The sequence below is a fragment of the Lissotriton vulgaris genome, chromosome 5, assembly GCF_964263255.1.
Source record: "Lissotriton vulgaris chromosome 5, aLisVul1.2, whole genome shotgun sequence".
Lineage (NCBI taxonomy): Eukaryota > Metazoa > Chordata > Amphibia > Caudata > Salamandridae > Lissotriton > Lissotriton vulgaris.
This window is the reverse complement of record NC_141693.1, coordinates 546514272-546531056: the sequence shown is the minus strand read 5'-3', so window position 1 is coordinate 546531056 and position 16785 is coordinate 546514272. Positions and strand designations below refer to the sequence as shown.

Genomic DNA, 16785 nt, shown 5'->3' with positions numbered 1-16785 from the left:
TGGATACTGGTGATTCCTGAGTCATTAAAGGCACAGACACTGTTTAAAACTCACATAATAGCAGCCTATATGGCTAAGCTGTCCTGCTATCCTTTAGCTCCTTACTTTAAAAAAAAGGATTTGTGAAAGAGATTTAAGTTGTTTTATTAAATTTTCATTTCAAAATTATACATCTGCAAGTACAATCTGAAGTATTTCTCCTATGTAGGCTGCTATCTAGGCTGCCCATTATGTTCTTTCTTTAGTGTTTATGCAGGCTTTCCTGTAGAAAGGCGCACGTCTAGACTTAAGATATTCAATGATGAAGCGCTCTGGGTTTCCTACGTGTAGGCGGAACCGTTCAAATTCTTATGGCTTCAATGGAGATTCCCCTACGAGAGAACTGGAGTTTCAGGTAAGAAACTAATTCTTCTCCTGTGATGTGCAATAAAACTAAAAAGGGTTCCAACTAGGAAGCACTCATACTATTGTAAAAAAATCATATGCAATGGTTATTTGTATTTATTTATTATTTTTATTAAAGCACGTGGTTTCCTTTTTTCTCCTCTTTTTATTTTTGTGGTATTATATGCTTGCAGTAAAGAAATGAAAAACAAAGGATTCATCACACTAGCTTGCCAAGGCCAGACCTATTGACCTTGCTACTGCTAGTTTTGAATTTGGTTACGGGGACAAATTGGCATTGGAATTGAATTGTAAACTGTGTTAAGGTGTCAATTTTCCTCAGTAAAAGATGGTGTGATTTTTATAAGATTTACATTTATGAACAATGAGTTACTTTTTTTTTTGCACATCAATAAGTTATTTGCGGCTAAATGGCTGATTTGTGTGCATATTTCTTAATTTCTCTTGGACAGTACTCAATCTGTAGCTTTGGGAAACTTCATGTCACCATCCTTTTCACTGCCATGCGGGGTACTACAGGGGTATTCTTTAAGCCCCACCCTTTTCAATCTGTATGTTACCCCACTGGCTGGTCTTAGCAGAGATTATGGATTCTCCCTGGTCTCATATGCCGACGATACTCAAATCGTCATATCACTAGCATGTAATCTTGAAACAACAGCTACTCAGTTCCATAACTGTATGCTTCACATAGGTACCTGGATGAGGGACAAATGTCTAAAGTTGAAATCCTCAAAGACGGAGGTCCTACAATTCAGCAACAATCCATCTTTCTGAACCCCCCCCCCCCCCCCTTCCCCCCGCAAGTGGTGTTCGTGTAAACCTGGAACTCTTCAAACCGAAGTGTTAAAGCCAAGAACCTGGGAGCGATCTTCAATACAAAACTATCTTTTGTGGTCCAGATCAACCCCATCACCTCCTAATGCTTTTGTGTTGTAAAAACAATTAAGAAGGTCCTCCCCCCATCCTGTCTGCCTCACAGAAAACGATGGTCACAGCACTTATATCAGCTAGACTTAACTACTGTAACGCCCTGTTCCTCAGTTCCCAAAAACAGGGCTTAAATAAGGTACAGACCCTTCAGAATGCGGGTGTCCGCCTTCTCCTAGGCAGTCCTAGACATAAATCTGTATCTCGTCCTCTAGTCCAGTTACACTGGCTGCCGGTTGAAAAGAGTATTAAGTTCAAGACCTTATGGGGCAGATTTACAAGCCCCTTGGGCCAATTTTGAGTCACTTTTCACATGGGAAAAGTGACGTAAAAATGGTGCAAAGGGCTTGTAAATCTGCCCCTATATATTTGTTTATAAAGTAGCGCACACAGCCTGGGCACAACGCAACTAGCACAGTTTTTCCAGCCTTATGTTCTGTCCAGATCTCTTTGCTCTTCTTCTAGTGGCAAACTTGTCGTTCCCAAATCTAAAACTGTCAGATGGCGTGAGAAGAGTTTTGTCACTAGTGCGCCACGGCTGTGGAACTCTGTACCCCTTGTGATTAAGAATAAACGAAATCTGCTGGAATTCAGGAAAAATCTAAAAACCTGGTTTATCATGGGTCTCTCATTTTGTCTATCACACCTCAGAAGCTAGCGCTTAGACACCTCCGGGTACTAACCACGTTTTATAAATATTATTTTAATTTCATTATTTGTGGGTACTTTGGTAAAATTCTTACTAATAATATTTATATATTTATAAGCAGAATACAAATTTAAGTCAACATCTGCCTTTTTCACTCTGCTCGTGACTCTCGCATTTATTACAATCTGTGAATAAAGTATTGAAAACATGACATCTTATTTAGAGCTTACATATTCGAGACAGTCGCAAAGGTTTGTTAGGTTTGGGAAGCTGTATAAGATGCCTTTTAATCCCTGGGTGTCCTCAAATTACAGATGTAAATGACTTGAATATTCTCCGAAATGACTGTGGGCATTTTACGACCTGAGGAATAACAATACATCCCAGCGCTACAACAGGAGATAAAGGGCAAAACTTGATACAGCCTACAGGCGCAGTTGGAGTGGTGCAAAATGTCTAGAAAGCATTTGTCTCTCACCTGGGATTTACTGTGGCGTAAGAGGGATGCCAGTAAACGATTTGCTTCTCCCCGCACACCTGCGTGATCCTTGGCTTCACACCACTGCACAAGCCTACTCAGGAGAATGCGGTCCTGTCCCAGTATCCTCGCTGCATCAGCTTTTTGGTAAAAATAGATATTTGAAGAAAATATTACACACTTATCTTAGATGATGTGTAACCAGGCTGAACCTATATGTGTTGGATCTAGGAGGCATTTAAGCTTTCTGTGATAATAGGTTAGAGCTGCTTCAGTCCAAATAACATAGGGGCATATTAGCAACAACTTGCGATAATTATCGCAAACCGCACATAGCGCGATTTTTTTCATTCGCCTCCTATTGCTGGATTTTATCGCGGAGATAACTCAGTATTACCAATGTTTATCTCCAAGGAGATAAAAAATCCAGCGATAGCGGCGAATTCCATCTTTAACGTGAGATTTCCAGTGATAAAAATCCTATTGCTAAGGAAAATCTCGCTAATAGGTGGGGACGTAGCCGTAGAATCCACCTCCGTTTGATTATTATGGCTAAGTCAGGTTTTTACCAGGTGTAAAATCCTGGCGCTAATCGCGGTTAGGGCACGGTTTTTTATCGCCTTGCGTGTATTGCTAATAGGCGATAGCTGTGTTAGCGACTGCTTTCAGTCGCTACCAGTTTGGGTACGCCCGCTTTGCATGTCATTAGCAATAAATATCGCTGACATGCAAAGCGAGCCCCAAACCGGTCGCTATCGCCTGGAATCTGTCGCTAACTGCTGTTAGCGACAGTTTGGTAATTGGGCGATAAATAAATCGCCGCTTTATCAGCAAAAAGTGCAGCTAAAGTGGCGATGACGCCCTTGCTAATAATGCCCCATAGTTGGATTACTGCAAAGATCTGTCTCTGAGGGCCTGAATTTGACTTCCCCAGTCTCAACAAAATTAACACCATTGCATTACATCAGTAGCTAACACATTACCAATACAAAATATCATCTGGGCCACAAAACATTCTTGATGAGCCTTGCGCCAAATCCTGCCATTGTCATCTCTTTTAGCTTGTATATTTTGCGAGGCTCCTCTTTACCTCAGGGCCAGTGAGTCATCCCGCCAAGGTCCATGGCCATAATACATATGCACTAAATTGCCTTCAATGGAGAGCCCCAGATTTTTTCAGGAGGAGTAGGTCAATGGCAGCAAGAGGGCAGAGCCTGTGACAGTTAGTCTGTAGTCTATCAATACATACATATCATTTTTACAAACTCTTCCCCCAAAGAAATTGACACGTCGAAACGGTTTTGTGTTTTGTGTGGTCACAAACAGACCACATTTAAAAAAGTCCAGTTTTCTGTCACTCGAGTTAAACCCCCAAATTTTCTTAACCCCTTCAGCGCGGCAAGAATTTTCGCGCTGTACTGAAGGTTCTATTGGGCCAACGGACTCATGACGGAACGGTTCCGTCATGAGCACAGGCAACCGACGCTCATGACGGAACAGTTCCGTCATGAGCACCGAAGGGGTTAAAACAACCTCGGTCATGTTTCCGATAGAAAGAAGCACATAAACCATAGCAACAAGAGAATGTCAAGCCTGGTTACCGTATTCAGAAGAAGGTGTGATCGAAACTAGATGCCAAACTTGACTACATTACTGTGGCGCTCTACCATGCAAACCACCTCCAAAGGACATCGCTGAAATTTGACTTTAGAAATTTTAAATGTGCGGCTGTATACTGAGCGGTCAGTATAATGGTGGGGTTAGGAGTTTCTAACTTCTTCACAAATAAGTAGCCAGAATGGATTTTAATCACGAGTCTTAATTAAATTGGTATCAGTTATTAGTAGTCTTCTTATTTTATTCTAGTAAAATTATCTCTGCTTGCGTCTGGTTTGGGGTTAATTCATATTCCAAATCGTACACTACAATTAATCATTGTCACAATCAAATCTTAGGGCCTAATTACGAATTTGGTGGTGTACAGTGGTGGTTTGGGACTGCTGCACCAGTGGTCCAACAGCTGTATTATACCGACGGCTGTCGGACCTCCAGAGAACCAACGCAACCGACAGGGAATCAGCGATCCCTGGCTTTAGCGCAGTGGTCTTGAGGGCAGCATATGCTTGGTGGTGCCACTGCGGCACCGCAAATAATATTACGAGTTACCTCACTCCAGGGCTCTCATGCCATGAAACTTAAGCCGGTGAGGAAACCGAGGAGGCCCTACAGGACCCTCTCCTGCCCCTGTGCATGGGGGTGCACATGTTGTGCCCCTTGTGTGCATGTACCCCTGTTCCTGCACGGCATGGACGGCACAGTCCATGCCGTGCAGGAATGTGCGTAGGCGGTCATGCAGCAGTGCAGTTCTAAGGCTCACATATGAGCCTTTGTCCTGCACCTCCGCGGGACCACCACGCCACCCGCCAACCAGATCTTGAAATTACTCTCAATATGGTGGGCGGCGGTCCTGTAGGGCGGTGTGGGAGTGGGGTGGTGGGGTGGCAGCCTGTTCCCACACCTCCAAACTCGTAATCGGACACTTAGTCTATAAAGAGCCTTTTTCATAATTGAAAGCTACTGCAAAATTAGGCTTTATTGAGCCCTAAAGAGGGCTCATATTTCCCTCAAGACTTGTAGGTAGCTGTGAGGATGATTCTCTGCAGCACAACATAACCTATTTGTTATGACTTTACATGTGCATGACTCCAGGGTAGGAATGGTGAAGGTTACATGCACAGTATTATAGTTCTTCAAGGTTGTTTTGACTCTTGAATTTCTGATGAGAGGTGTTGTGACCATGATCGAAAGCAGATTATTTTGTGACCCCTGGAAATGGACAGTTTATGAAGTGACCTACTAGTACATAGATTACACAGCAAAGTAAATGGTGGGCCTCAAAACCGGGTGAGAAACTTGAATGTTCTATTTACAATCTCCCTGTTCTAACATCTGGCCTTCAGTTTTTTACAATGAATCTGAAATATTTTAAAGCAGCCGCAGACCGTGAAGGTAAGAGCAGTGGGGCTGGGTGGGGGGGATACCGAAGACGACGAGGGAACATTATGTATTTATTGTGGTCTTCTGTCTATTTCCCCACAACCCCGTGCTACTGCTCTTACCTGCACGGGCCGCAGATGTTTAATAGCCCTTTTGAAACAAGTCTCTATGTATTCTTCATGAGTCTCTCCCTTAAAATGTATTTTACTTTCGGTTACTTTAGTTCGGAAATCAAAACCAGACTACTGGTTTGACTGAAGTGGTACTAAAGTGGGTGGGGGGCGAGGGACCTGTGATCAAAATGCAAAAAGATAGAGGGAGATGCCAAGGCAAAATAGCCATTCACCTGAAGAAAAATCAAATTTAAACAAACGTAAAATAAAGCAAATATGGTCTGTTTGTTATCAGTCCCTAAACAGTGAGAGGGGAAACAATCTACTTTCTTTCCCACAACCCCAAATAAATATGCATTTTTGCAATTTCGATGAAAAAACATTCATGTAAAGTACATTCATGCACTGCAAGTATTAGCACGCCATTGAACCATTTTGACAAGTGGTCAAGATGGGGCTAGAATTGAGGAAACCCAGTTACAAATAAGAAAGCTTATCCACAAAACCCTGCCTATCTTACTTTTTTACTTCTTTCGCAATTTAGAATTGTTCAGATATTCAGGCGGATCGGTTTTAGAAATCTTTGATTATCTTTCAAAGCTTCGAAGTTCCAGATGGCCTGTTCTGGCTAATCATACCTACCTTGGCCATCTGTCAACATGCGTAAGGTTCCCAGGAGTTTAAACTGCACTGGAGGCATCTCAGACCTGAGCAGCATCTGGATCCGGTCTGCCACGCCCTGCTCCAGCATCCTCACCTTGTTCATGACTGCAGCAGGAAAGATAGACATACCTTTTACACGGGGAGAACTAACCAAAGGCATGTTGCGCACACAGAGAAAATATGGAGATAAAGGGAAACTCACACATAGGCCAATTTAGGTCTTACCTTTCGGTCCTGTGCCTTTGAGAGGTTGGGATAGCTGTAAGGCATGCTAATCAAGCCTGGTAAATTTAAGCCTCTCAACCCTGCACCACGGGCTTATCAGGAAGAAACTAGGGTCCGGATTTACTAAGATTTTGTTATGTTATGTTATGTTATGTTATGTTATAGGTTGTTTTGTAGCGCGCTCTGCTACTGGGGAGTATCCTGGCGCGTTGCGGAGGTGACCAAACATAACACAGAGAGACAGCCTAGACCTAACAAACAAACAGATGGGTCTTGAGATCCTTCTTAAACTTGGATAGACACTAGGCGGTACGCAAATGAAGAGGGAGAGCATTCCAAGCCTTCGCAGTTACCACAGAAATAGATTGGCCGCCCAGCCTAGCCCGCTTATAGCGGGGAAGAGTCAGTTTGGCCAGCGAGGCTGACCTGAGACACGGAGAGGGAGTGTAGAAAGAGAAGCGCTTCCTCAGGTAGCCGGGGCCAAGCTCGTGGACAGCTCTAAATGACAGCACGAGAGATTTGAACATAATTCTCTGAGCTACAGGAAGCCAGTGAAGTGCGCGCATGTGTGACCGAACACTCTGCCATTTCGGAATGCTAAACAAAAGGCGGACCGCGGCGTTCTGGACAACCTGCAGTCGTTTGACTAGATACGCCGGGATACCACAAAACAAAGCATTAGCATAGTCCAATCTGGACAAGATGAGGGCACGCGCAACCGATTCCCTAGCTTCTCTGGGCAGCAGAGGGAAGAATTTTCTTAAAGCCCTTAGCGTAGCAAAACAGGTCCCTGACAGCTTCTTGATATGGTTCTCAAATCTGAGGTCTTCTCCAAACCAGGGGGTTGGGGGTTGGGGGTTGAATCACTTTTCTGGCACATCCAGATGCAAAATCTATTTTGGTTTTTACAAAGCCACACAAATACTGATTTGCATGTCTTTACGTGGTTTTGTAAAAAAAAAAATGTAGCGCATACTGCTGCCTTGCCTTACCTTGCTACTGTAGGCTTTAAATGGGAGGTGCGTGAGTGTTCCTGTGTATCCATCCATGTATTTTAACACAAACCCATATGTAAATAGACTTGCAAATATGGGTTTGCGTTAAAATGGCGCGAGTGTCTGAAGATGGTGTACTAAGGAGAAATATCTTGATTTCTTTCGTTTTTTTCCTCTTTGGATATATGCTGCATGACATGATGCAAGGGTGTCTGTGTTGGAGCAAGGCACCCTCAAGCACATCAGTGCTGGGAGCGAACAGAACTGGGCTGCTTCTTCGAAAATATGCAACTTCGCTTGCTGCGCTGTGTGAAATGTTAGCAAATATGCTCCTAGTTGTATAGTTGTGTATACGCCTGACAGCACCCAAAATTGACATGACTTGTAAAATAAGCTTGAGCAATTTTTCTTTTGTTTTGAGGAGCGCAGTATCGAAACCACTTTGGTTTGGGGAACAGTGGCGCAGCTAGACCTTAGACCATCCGATCCCTGTGTGTTTGAGGGGGGGGGGCTGCCCCCAATCTCAGTCACCCTTCCCCCCTTCCTACGCCTCTGTGAATTTATCATCCACAAAGCAGAAGAAAAAGACACCCAAAAAATGACAGGAACATGAGATTTTGTTAACTTTGTCTTTTTGTTGTGGTTTGTGAACCACACAAACGAATATGAAATTATAAAATGCTTAACATAAAGCCCCAAAACAACAGAATGCCGAAATTTAGCAGAGGTGGACCAGCTACGAAAAACCCGCGGTGAATCAATTCCATGGACACCATTACTTTCGGGAGGATTTTACACTTTTTACGCTTTGCAGAATGCTTCTCCCAAAACTATTCCAAAGCATTATGGAAAGATTCATGGGATGCATTGAATCTTTAAAATTCGGTGCTAGGGAACAAATGTCAAACAGGAGGAGCAAAATTATAATGGCCACTGATGAAACCTTTGTAACTGGGCAGTGTAAGGAGAAGTGTGGCTCACTGGTTGGAGCAGGCAGACCCTGAAGCAGAGGTCAGACCGGGGACCAGGGTTCGATTCCCGACACAGCAGGTTCTTGAGCTCAAATGTCCACGGACTCGATAATTCTCGCTTCGGTGCCTGACCTAATCATGGGCTCACACTTTGCAACTCTGGGCATTAAGCTTGCTTAATCTCCACAACGGCCCCCTGCGGCGGGATGCCTGGCTTTCACCTTGGGGATGCCCTGTAGGGGCTATCTCACAGTGAGGTAGTGTGGCTCACTGGTTAGAGGCGGCAGACCCGAGAGCAGAGGACGGCCCGGGACCAGGGTTCGATGCGCGGCAGGTTTCTGGACCCGGGTCAGCGGACTCGATAATTCTCTCGCCTCGGTGCCCACTCTGATCAGTGATCACACTCGGCAACTCTGGGCATTAGCTTGCCTCATCTTCACTAACGGCCCCGCCGGGGATGTCTGGTCTCACCCTGGAGATACCCATTAAGGGACCATCTCTCAGGGAAGCCAGGAAGGGTTTCGAAGCGCGGAGATACTCCCCCGGGAGTGATTCTAGCGCTATATAAACACGCAAATTAAATAAAATTAAAAGCCAGGACGGGTTCCCAAAGCAAGCGCGGAGATACCCCTTCAGGGGTCGATTCTGGCGCTATATAAGAAACATAATAATAACTTCAGGTCACACTCACTTGTCAAAATCTTGGATCTTTTATAACCCATCTATTTCATTGCGAGGTGGTTTAATTTGCTGCACTCTAACCCAATAGAGTGGCACACAAGTCACTTAACACCTAGTAACATGCGGCCATTGATGTGTTGTGGTGTGTTTGGACTTCATGCAAGAAATGGACTTATTGTGTGGATATGTGCACTCAGAGATACTGTAGCCTGGTGAACACGTTTAGAAAATACAGAAACGAGAAGAAACAAACATACATTTACAAAACGGACTCCCCAAAAATATATTTCTCGTGAATGTGTGTGCACTCGATATTCTGTAGCCTGATGAACACTCCTATTGTGTCAAAACTTTTAAAATATACAGAAACATGAAGAAAATTACTTACAAAATTAATATACTCAAAACGTACACAAACAGAAAAGAAAAACTAAACAACAACGGTTGGTTCATTGGGGGAAGCCCCCTCCACGACCTTTTAGAGTTTCTGTCTTGTTCGCCACAGTGGTAGAAGTGGACGGGGACGGAAGGGCACGGCGTGCCCCTACTTCTAAAAAATATTTCAGTCCGTTCCCCTACTTCTTTCTGACAAAATATCGTCCCGGGACGGCAAACAAAAACTTTTCCTTTCACCTTCCAGGGGCTGCTCGCACTTCTCTGTTGAGCTCCAGAGGCTGCAGCAGCTCCTCCCTGAGCGCGCACAGACCGAGGGTGGCCCATTGTCATTCTGATTGAGGTCGATTATCTCCTTTCGAATGACAATGCGCCTGGTAGATGCCTTTCTAGGAAGCCCTTGGGCCAGCGGGGAGTGTGGTTAAAGGGTGACAGAGATATCTTTAGTGCACGGAGAGTTTACACATCAGCAGGGAGTTTACACATCATTGGGCGTTTACAGTGAAATGGCAAAGTCCGCTTTTCCGCCATTAGCAGAGCCCTGGGGGTTTCCTTGTAAAATGAAACCACTCTGGTACAATATCCAAAGTTACCTGTTCAAGAACAGCTGGCTCCGAGAATGCTGCCGCCCTGACGAGGCACATTTGCGTTGAATGCATTGAGTCACTGATCTGCTGACTGCCAACTAAATAACTGAGTCAAACATAAGTAAACAAGGTTGTACTTCCAGGAGCCTATGGGCAGCTCAGTAGGGCTGCGCGCTATTCTCTGGTCTATGGGCAGCTCAGTAGGGCTATGCGCTATTCTCTGGTCTATGGGCAGCTCAGTAGGGCTGCGCGCTATTCTCTGGTCTATGGGTAGCTCAGTAGGGCTGCGCGCTATTCTCTGGTCTATAGGCAGCTCATTAGGGCTGCGCGCTATTCTCTGGTCTATGGGTAGCTCAGTAGGGCTGCGCGCTATTCTCTGGTCTACGTGCAATTATATCAGACACACAGTATGCAGGCCCAAAATCCTAATCTTCCAAAGAATCCCCAGATATAACATCCTCGCTACAGTGAGGCACTATAAATATTGTGAATGGGAACAGACGGCTTTTAGGCTGCACAGCACTTGGGAACATGTGCTTCAGATGCGGGACAGGAGAGGTGACAGGAAAGGAGAGGTGATGGGACAGGAGAAGTGATGGGGCAGGGGAGTGAAGGGGCAGGAGCGGTGCTAAGGAATGGGCAGGAGCGGTAACCGGCAAGAGCAGTGAACTGATAGGGGCAGTGAACGGATAAGAGCAGTGAACAGGGCAGGAGAAGTGATGGGACAGGAGAAGTGATGTGGCTGTAGCGGTGATCGAGCAGGAGTGCTGACCGGACAGGAGCAGTGAATGGGCAGGAGCTGTGACGGGGCAGGAAAAGTGATGGGGTAGGAAATGTGACGGGCCAGGAGCAGTGACAGAGCAGGAGAGGCAACATGAAAAAGAGATGACTGGGCAGGAGAGGTAACTGGGCAGGAGAGGTAACTGGGCAGGAAAGGTGACTGGGCAGGAAAGGTGACCGGGCAGGAGAAAGGGCAGGAGAAGTGACAGAGCAGGAGAGATGACAGGGCAGGAGAGGTCATGGGACAGGGGAGGTGACGGGCAGGAGTGGTGATGGGGCAGGAGAGGTGACGGGGCAGGAGCGGTGAACGGGACAGGAGCAGTAAACGGGGCAGGAGCGGTGAACGGGACAGGAGCGGTGAACGAAGCAGGAGCGGTGAACGGGGCAGGAGCGGTGAACGGGGCAGGGGCAGTAAACAGGGCAGGAGAAGTGATGGGCAGGAGAGGCGACGGGGCAGGAGAGGTGACTTGGAAGGAGAGGCAACAGGACAGGAGAGGTGACCCAGCACAAGAAGTGACGGGCAGGTGACATGACAGGTAGGTGATGTGATGGGCAGGAGAGGTGATGGGCAGGAGAGGTGACGGGGCAGGAGGGGTGACGAGGCAGGAGGGGTGACGGGGCAGGAGCGGTGATTAGGCATGAGCAGGAGTGGTAACTGGGCAGGAGCGGTGAACAGGGCAGGAGCAGTGAACGGGGCAGGAGCAGTGAACGGGCAGGAGCAGTGAACGGGGCAGGAGCAGTGAACGGGGCAGGAGCAGTGAACGGGGGGAGCAGTGAGCGTTGGTGATCAATGTACCTGCTGGAGAGAGATGGGAGCATGTTTTGTCTAGTGGCTGTTTTACTCATCTAAAGTAGCGCAATGGGGTAATATGCCTGCTGCAAAGAACATGTACCATGCATATCAAAGAGCAATATGTTATGTGCATAGTTCTGTGGGTAATGCTTTGTGTTCACTTCCCGAATGAAAAGACTCTTAAATACAAAGGACCTGGCAGTTCGGGCTAGACTGTTCCCATTGGGAGCAGCATGAAGACTGATTTGCATATGGCTGGGTCCAAACTGGAATGGCATGGTGAGCAAAAAAACTATGGATTTAGGCCTAGATCTCTGTACTGAGGTGAATGTGTGACATTGTTCTGCATTCTGTCCATCAATTGTTCTTTTTGCATTTGTCACCCCGAGTGGGACAGGTATGCTCAGACATGAGTCCTGTGCTCTCCATGCTATTGGAATCAAGCTATCCTGGCTGATGAGGGCTGAAAGCCCGAAACCGGTCTAGGATGCTTGTTTCTAGTCCAGGGAGGACCTGGCCTGGCAGTTCAGGCTGGACTGTTCCCATTGGGTGCAGGATCAAGATTGATTTGCATATGGCTGCCTCCAAACTGGAATGGCATGGTGAGCAAAATAACAATGGATTTAGGCCCAGATCTCTGTACTGGGGTGAATGTATGACATTGTTCTGCATTCTGTCCACCAGTTGTTCTTTTTGCTATATTATGAGTGAGCAGCTAGCTGGCTGACATGAAAATGAGGGAGCCTTTGTGGGTTTGAGTGAGTCTTTATTCTCCTGAAGAGTCCCTACAAGACAAAAAATAATCATGGATTTCTGAACAATGAGAGTAAAAGCATTAAGGTAACATGTTGTTCCTGCTTACATTTCACACGCTTTACATAAACCTGTATTCCCTATGAGTGTTTGCTTTTCCTGAATAAACCTCAAATAAACATGTTTATCTATTGTTTTAATTAAATAACGTTATAAGCTGTAACTGGTCAGTGAAATGCTAAACGTTCAAAAAATTGGTATGTTTTGCTATTTCTAGCCACACCCCTGACTCCGCCCACTGATTCAATCTTCGGTTATTCCCGCCCCCCTGATTCTCCACCCACAGTTCCCCTACTTTTTCTTTCCCACTTCGACCACTGGTACGCCATCACTACTAAGGGCGCGGAAGATGAAGTAAAAGTCACCGTTTGTGAGCTCTGCCACTTCATTCTGCACACAGGCGCCACATTTCACAGGCTGTACTCCAAAGCGTTTTGAGTGGTAGTTTAATGCAGCTAGCTGGTGTAACCTTTCTGCCTTAAACACTGCGGTTGTGCCAATAAAGGCACCTGGTGTTGGTGTTCACTTCAGAGGCCCACAACACCACCGACATAGCCACAGTATGAACAAGCATTTGCAAAGCAAGCAGGTCTGGCGTTGGTTGCAAGCTTTTTGGCTTGGTGAGTGCCTGTTTCCTTTTGCCACGATTTTTGTAAAACGTTATTGCTATGGGAGCTAAAGGATCAATATATCCCCCAAGAACCTTGTTTACAAGCAAAACAATATTTTTGGTTTCAAAAAGCAACCATTTACCACTGCAGTCCCTGATGCTGAAAGGAACTACTGTGTGCTCCTTCTGAAAAAGATGAATGCTGCCACTCACAGGGTTGTTAGCTAGTGGGAGAAGTGGCTAGACCCAATGCCCCATGCTACAGAGGGCGCAATAAAAATGTGAATGACAAAGCAACCGACCAATAAATGAAGATAGCCTGCTGAAAGTTCCTATGTGAATATTATGTAGATCATTTTAAAATCAAAAGGTCTTGTCTAGCCAGACCTAATATATCATTTTAGTAAAATCAAAAGGTCTTGATTCATGCCAGACCTAACAAAGGAGTGGCATGGTGAGGTAATCAAGTTTAGAGCAGAAAGAAAACCCAGAGGCAGAGGTGGAGTTCTCTAACAAACACTTAAGAGGCCTCTGTGCCCCCTTCAGTTGGCAATACCAAACAAGAGAAAGGTGAGTCCAGTGAAAGGGATATATTTCCCAAGTGTACTGAGAACCTCCCTGCAGCATTTGCTTAACGTTCATTGGTCACGGGTGCTTGTCCTGGGACGGTGCGGTTCCGCAGTGCACTCAGCATAGCATGCTGTACCGAGACGTCGTGCACTAAGCACCACCCTCTAGCATTTGCTTAACGTTCATTGGTCACGGGTGCTTGTCCTGGGACTGTGCGGTTCCGCAGTGCACTCAGCACAGCATGCTGTACCGAGACGTCGTGCACTAAGCACCACCCTCTAGCATTTGCTTAACGTTCATTGGTCACGGGTGCTTGTCCTGGGACGGTGCGGTTCCGCAGTGCACTCAGCACAGCATGCTGTACCGAGACGTCGTGCACTAAGCACCACCCTCTAGCATTTGCTTAATGTTCATTGGTCAGGGGTGCACATACCTGGGACGGCATATTTCCACCGGACACTCAGCGCAGCATGCCGTACCAAGACATTGTGCACTAAGAACTACACTCTATAATTTGCTTAACATTCATTGGTCACAAGTGCACGTACCTGGGATCGCGAGGTTCCGCAGTGCACTCAGGGCAGCGTGCTGTACCGAGACATCTCCATTTTCCACGTGCTGCTCCAGCAAGTCCAGGAGTTGATGCACCACGCCAAGCTCCACCATCCGGCCACAGTTGCTGTCTGCAGAAAGGGATCAGAAAATCAGAATGAAGGACACTCAGTCCTAGCAACCCGTGCCTTCACAGTCTTGAGGGAAAGTTGTCGTCAGCTTTGTGCGTTAACTGCCAGGGTCAGGAAAGGTAACAACCAACATCCAACAATGAACAACACTGCCCATCAATGCAGTGACATACACCCTGACCGAAGCAAGGAAAATGCCACTGCCCACCAGGTTGGGTAGCAATTGGGGGACAGTGGGCCTATGATGCCACTGGGACTTGGCCCCACCCACCTGCTGTATCAGGGTCGGATTGGGATCACAATTAGGCCAGGGCACTCCCCAAAAAGTGGCCAACATTCACAGATGGCCCCTTTCATGGATCACCATCTGTTAGTCTCATTGGAATCTGGCCAGTTATTTTTTGTAAATTAATTATTTTATTTTTTTATAGTGTGAACTCGGTCCTAAGGCATTAGAGCAATGTACACGAGCATCACTTACCTTACACAATCGATTCCTATTTTAGGTATGGAGAATAAGTGCTTTGCTCAGAATCACAGATTGTTGAGTGACGCTGGGACTCGAACCTGGTTCCAACGTTGACAGCTCTAGCCACAATGCCACATCCAATTTTATGCAATCCCCCTCTCCCCAACAAGGCCTAAAAGACGCTGGGGCAGACGTGACAACACCTGGCCCCTAAGAGGCCACTTCTCCTACTCGCCTGCTCCCTAGCTGACTGTAGCCCCAGGGCGATGACCTGGAGGGGAGGGGTCAGCACTTAGGTGAGAATGGTCAAATGGTGCAAAATCACCTGCCTCCCCCAGCAAAGCCCCTGCATACTACCGCCCTCTCCACACCCATCATGGCCTAAACGCTATGGCCCAGCGGGGGGGGGGGGAAACATTGCTTCTGGCATGGCAGGTCACACGAGGCAGGGCGCTGGGGTGTGCATACCCCAAAGGCCAAAGCAACACCGGGACCCCAGCTTCAGTTTACAGCATGGCAGGGGAGTGCCCTTGATGCTGGCACCACATTAGAGTGGCCTGGCAGGGACTGGGGAAGAAATTACGTCTCTGAGCCTCCCCCAGGTGACCCTCAGGCACCGGCATTTCGCCCAATGCCCAACTGCCCGCCTTTCCAATCCACCCCTGTGCTGTATCAATGATAGCTAAGCACCTGCAACAACGCCATAAAGATACAGGGCAGTAAAAGAATGAGAATTCCCATCAGGATGGTGCCTCTGAAAGGCACAGTGCCAGTGCAGTCACTTGAAAGGCCCACCTGACTTCATGAGCCCGGGGCCTACCACTAAATCTCTGATTACCCAATAGATCTGTCATCTTTGTCTAAGAGCTTACGGATGGTTAGAGGCAGTCCATTCAATTGGAATAAATGAAATACAATATACATTCAGAAATGTAATACATAAAAAGGAAAACAAAATAGACCATGGCGTGACTAAGGATAACAATACCTCATCAAAAGAAAATTGCATTGGTAAAAAACTGAAAGCTGTCAATTCAATCATAGCATTTGATTTTCCATATTGATGGAGTGCTCATTTGAAACCCTGCTCAATTTTTAGGTCTAGCTATAGACATCTTTGGTTCTCAAGAAACAAACCTAATGTTACCCCTTCTTTATTAAAGTACAGTAAGATGTTATTAGAGCGAACGTACCTCATTTATGAAAATTGTCGCATCGCTGTGATAAAACAGCGATGTGACACTTTTCAGTGCCACCTCCTTGCGACACATGAAAGTGGCGTATTTACTGTACGGCGCTCCATGTCGCAGGGGTTGAAAGATACGTCAGGAATCCTGACGTATCTGTTGGTGCAAAAATAGCGCATTGCTGGAGTGTGTCTGGCAAAGGCCTGCATCACCACTTATGCCTGCTTCAAGCAGGCGTATGGATTTGATGCAGTGAGGCCGTAGAAGTGTTAAAGAGAAATCTCATAGATTTCATTTCAACACTTTCGGGAACCTTTTCTGTGCCGGAATGCCCATCCTGCATACATTTTACCTGTCAGAGGTATAATGTATGGCAGGGTTTACAAAGTGACGCATCTGCCTAGATTCACTTTGTAAATATGGCACAGTCACAAAAAGTGATGCAACAGTGGCACGAGGGCCTCAGAAATAAGGCCAACTTGTTTTGAACAGTCCCCTTCAGCCACCGGCTCTCATGTGGTTCATGCTTTTCCACTACTTGAATAGGATGTTCATCATGTCCATGGTATTTCATTTTCTGGGAGCGAATATCAATCAATTCTTTTGTTAGAGGGGGCATCAAATGCTCCTCCTTTTAGACTGAGGATGTGATATGACTGCAGCTTATAATTATGGAAAGCTCTTGAAGCAAAGCCACTCTTTGATGTATTTACTTGGCTGACACAACATAACACAAGTTATCCTAAGATAACACAGCACAACATGACACACAATACAGCATTGCACATCATGA

General features: G+C 46.2%; 1 protein-coding gene across 1 annotated transcript in view; it reads right to left on the bottom strand.

Annotated features, from left to right (window-relative positions):
- LOC147711210 (rap1 GTPase-GDP dissociation stimulator 1-like) overlaps positions 1–16785 on the bottom strand; it is a 622318-nt gene that overhangs the window by 88455 nt on the left and 517078 nt on the right. The window contains exons 9-11 of the mRNA XM_086921991.1: positions 14202–14336; positions 6215–6340; positions 2463–2602 (exon numbers count right to left, since the gene is read on the bottom strand). Of these exons, the coding sequence (XP_086778117.1) occupies positions 2463–2602; positions 6215–6340; positions 14202–14336 (401 nt within the window). The remainder of the gene's footprint in view (positions 1–2462; positions 2603–6214; positions 6341–14201; positions 14337–16785) is intronic.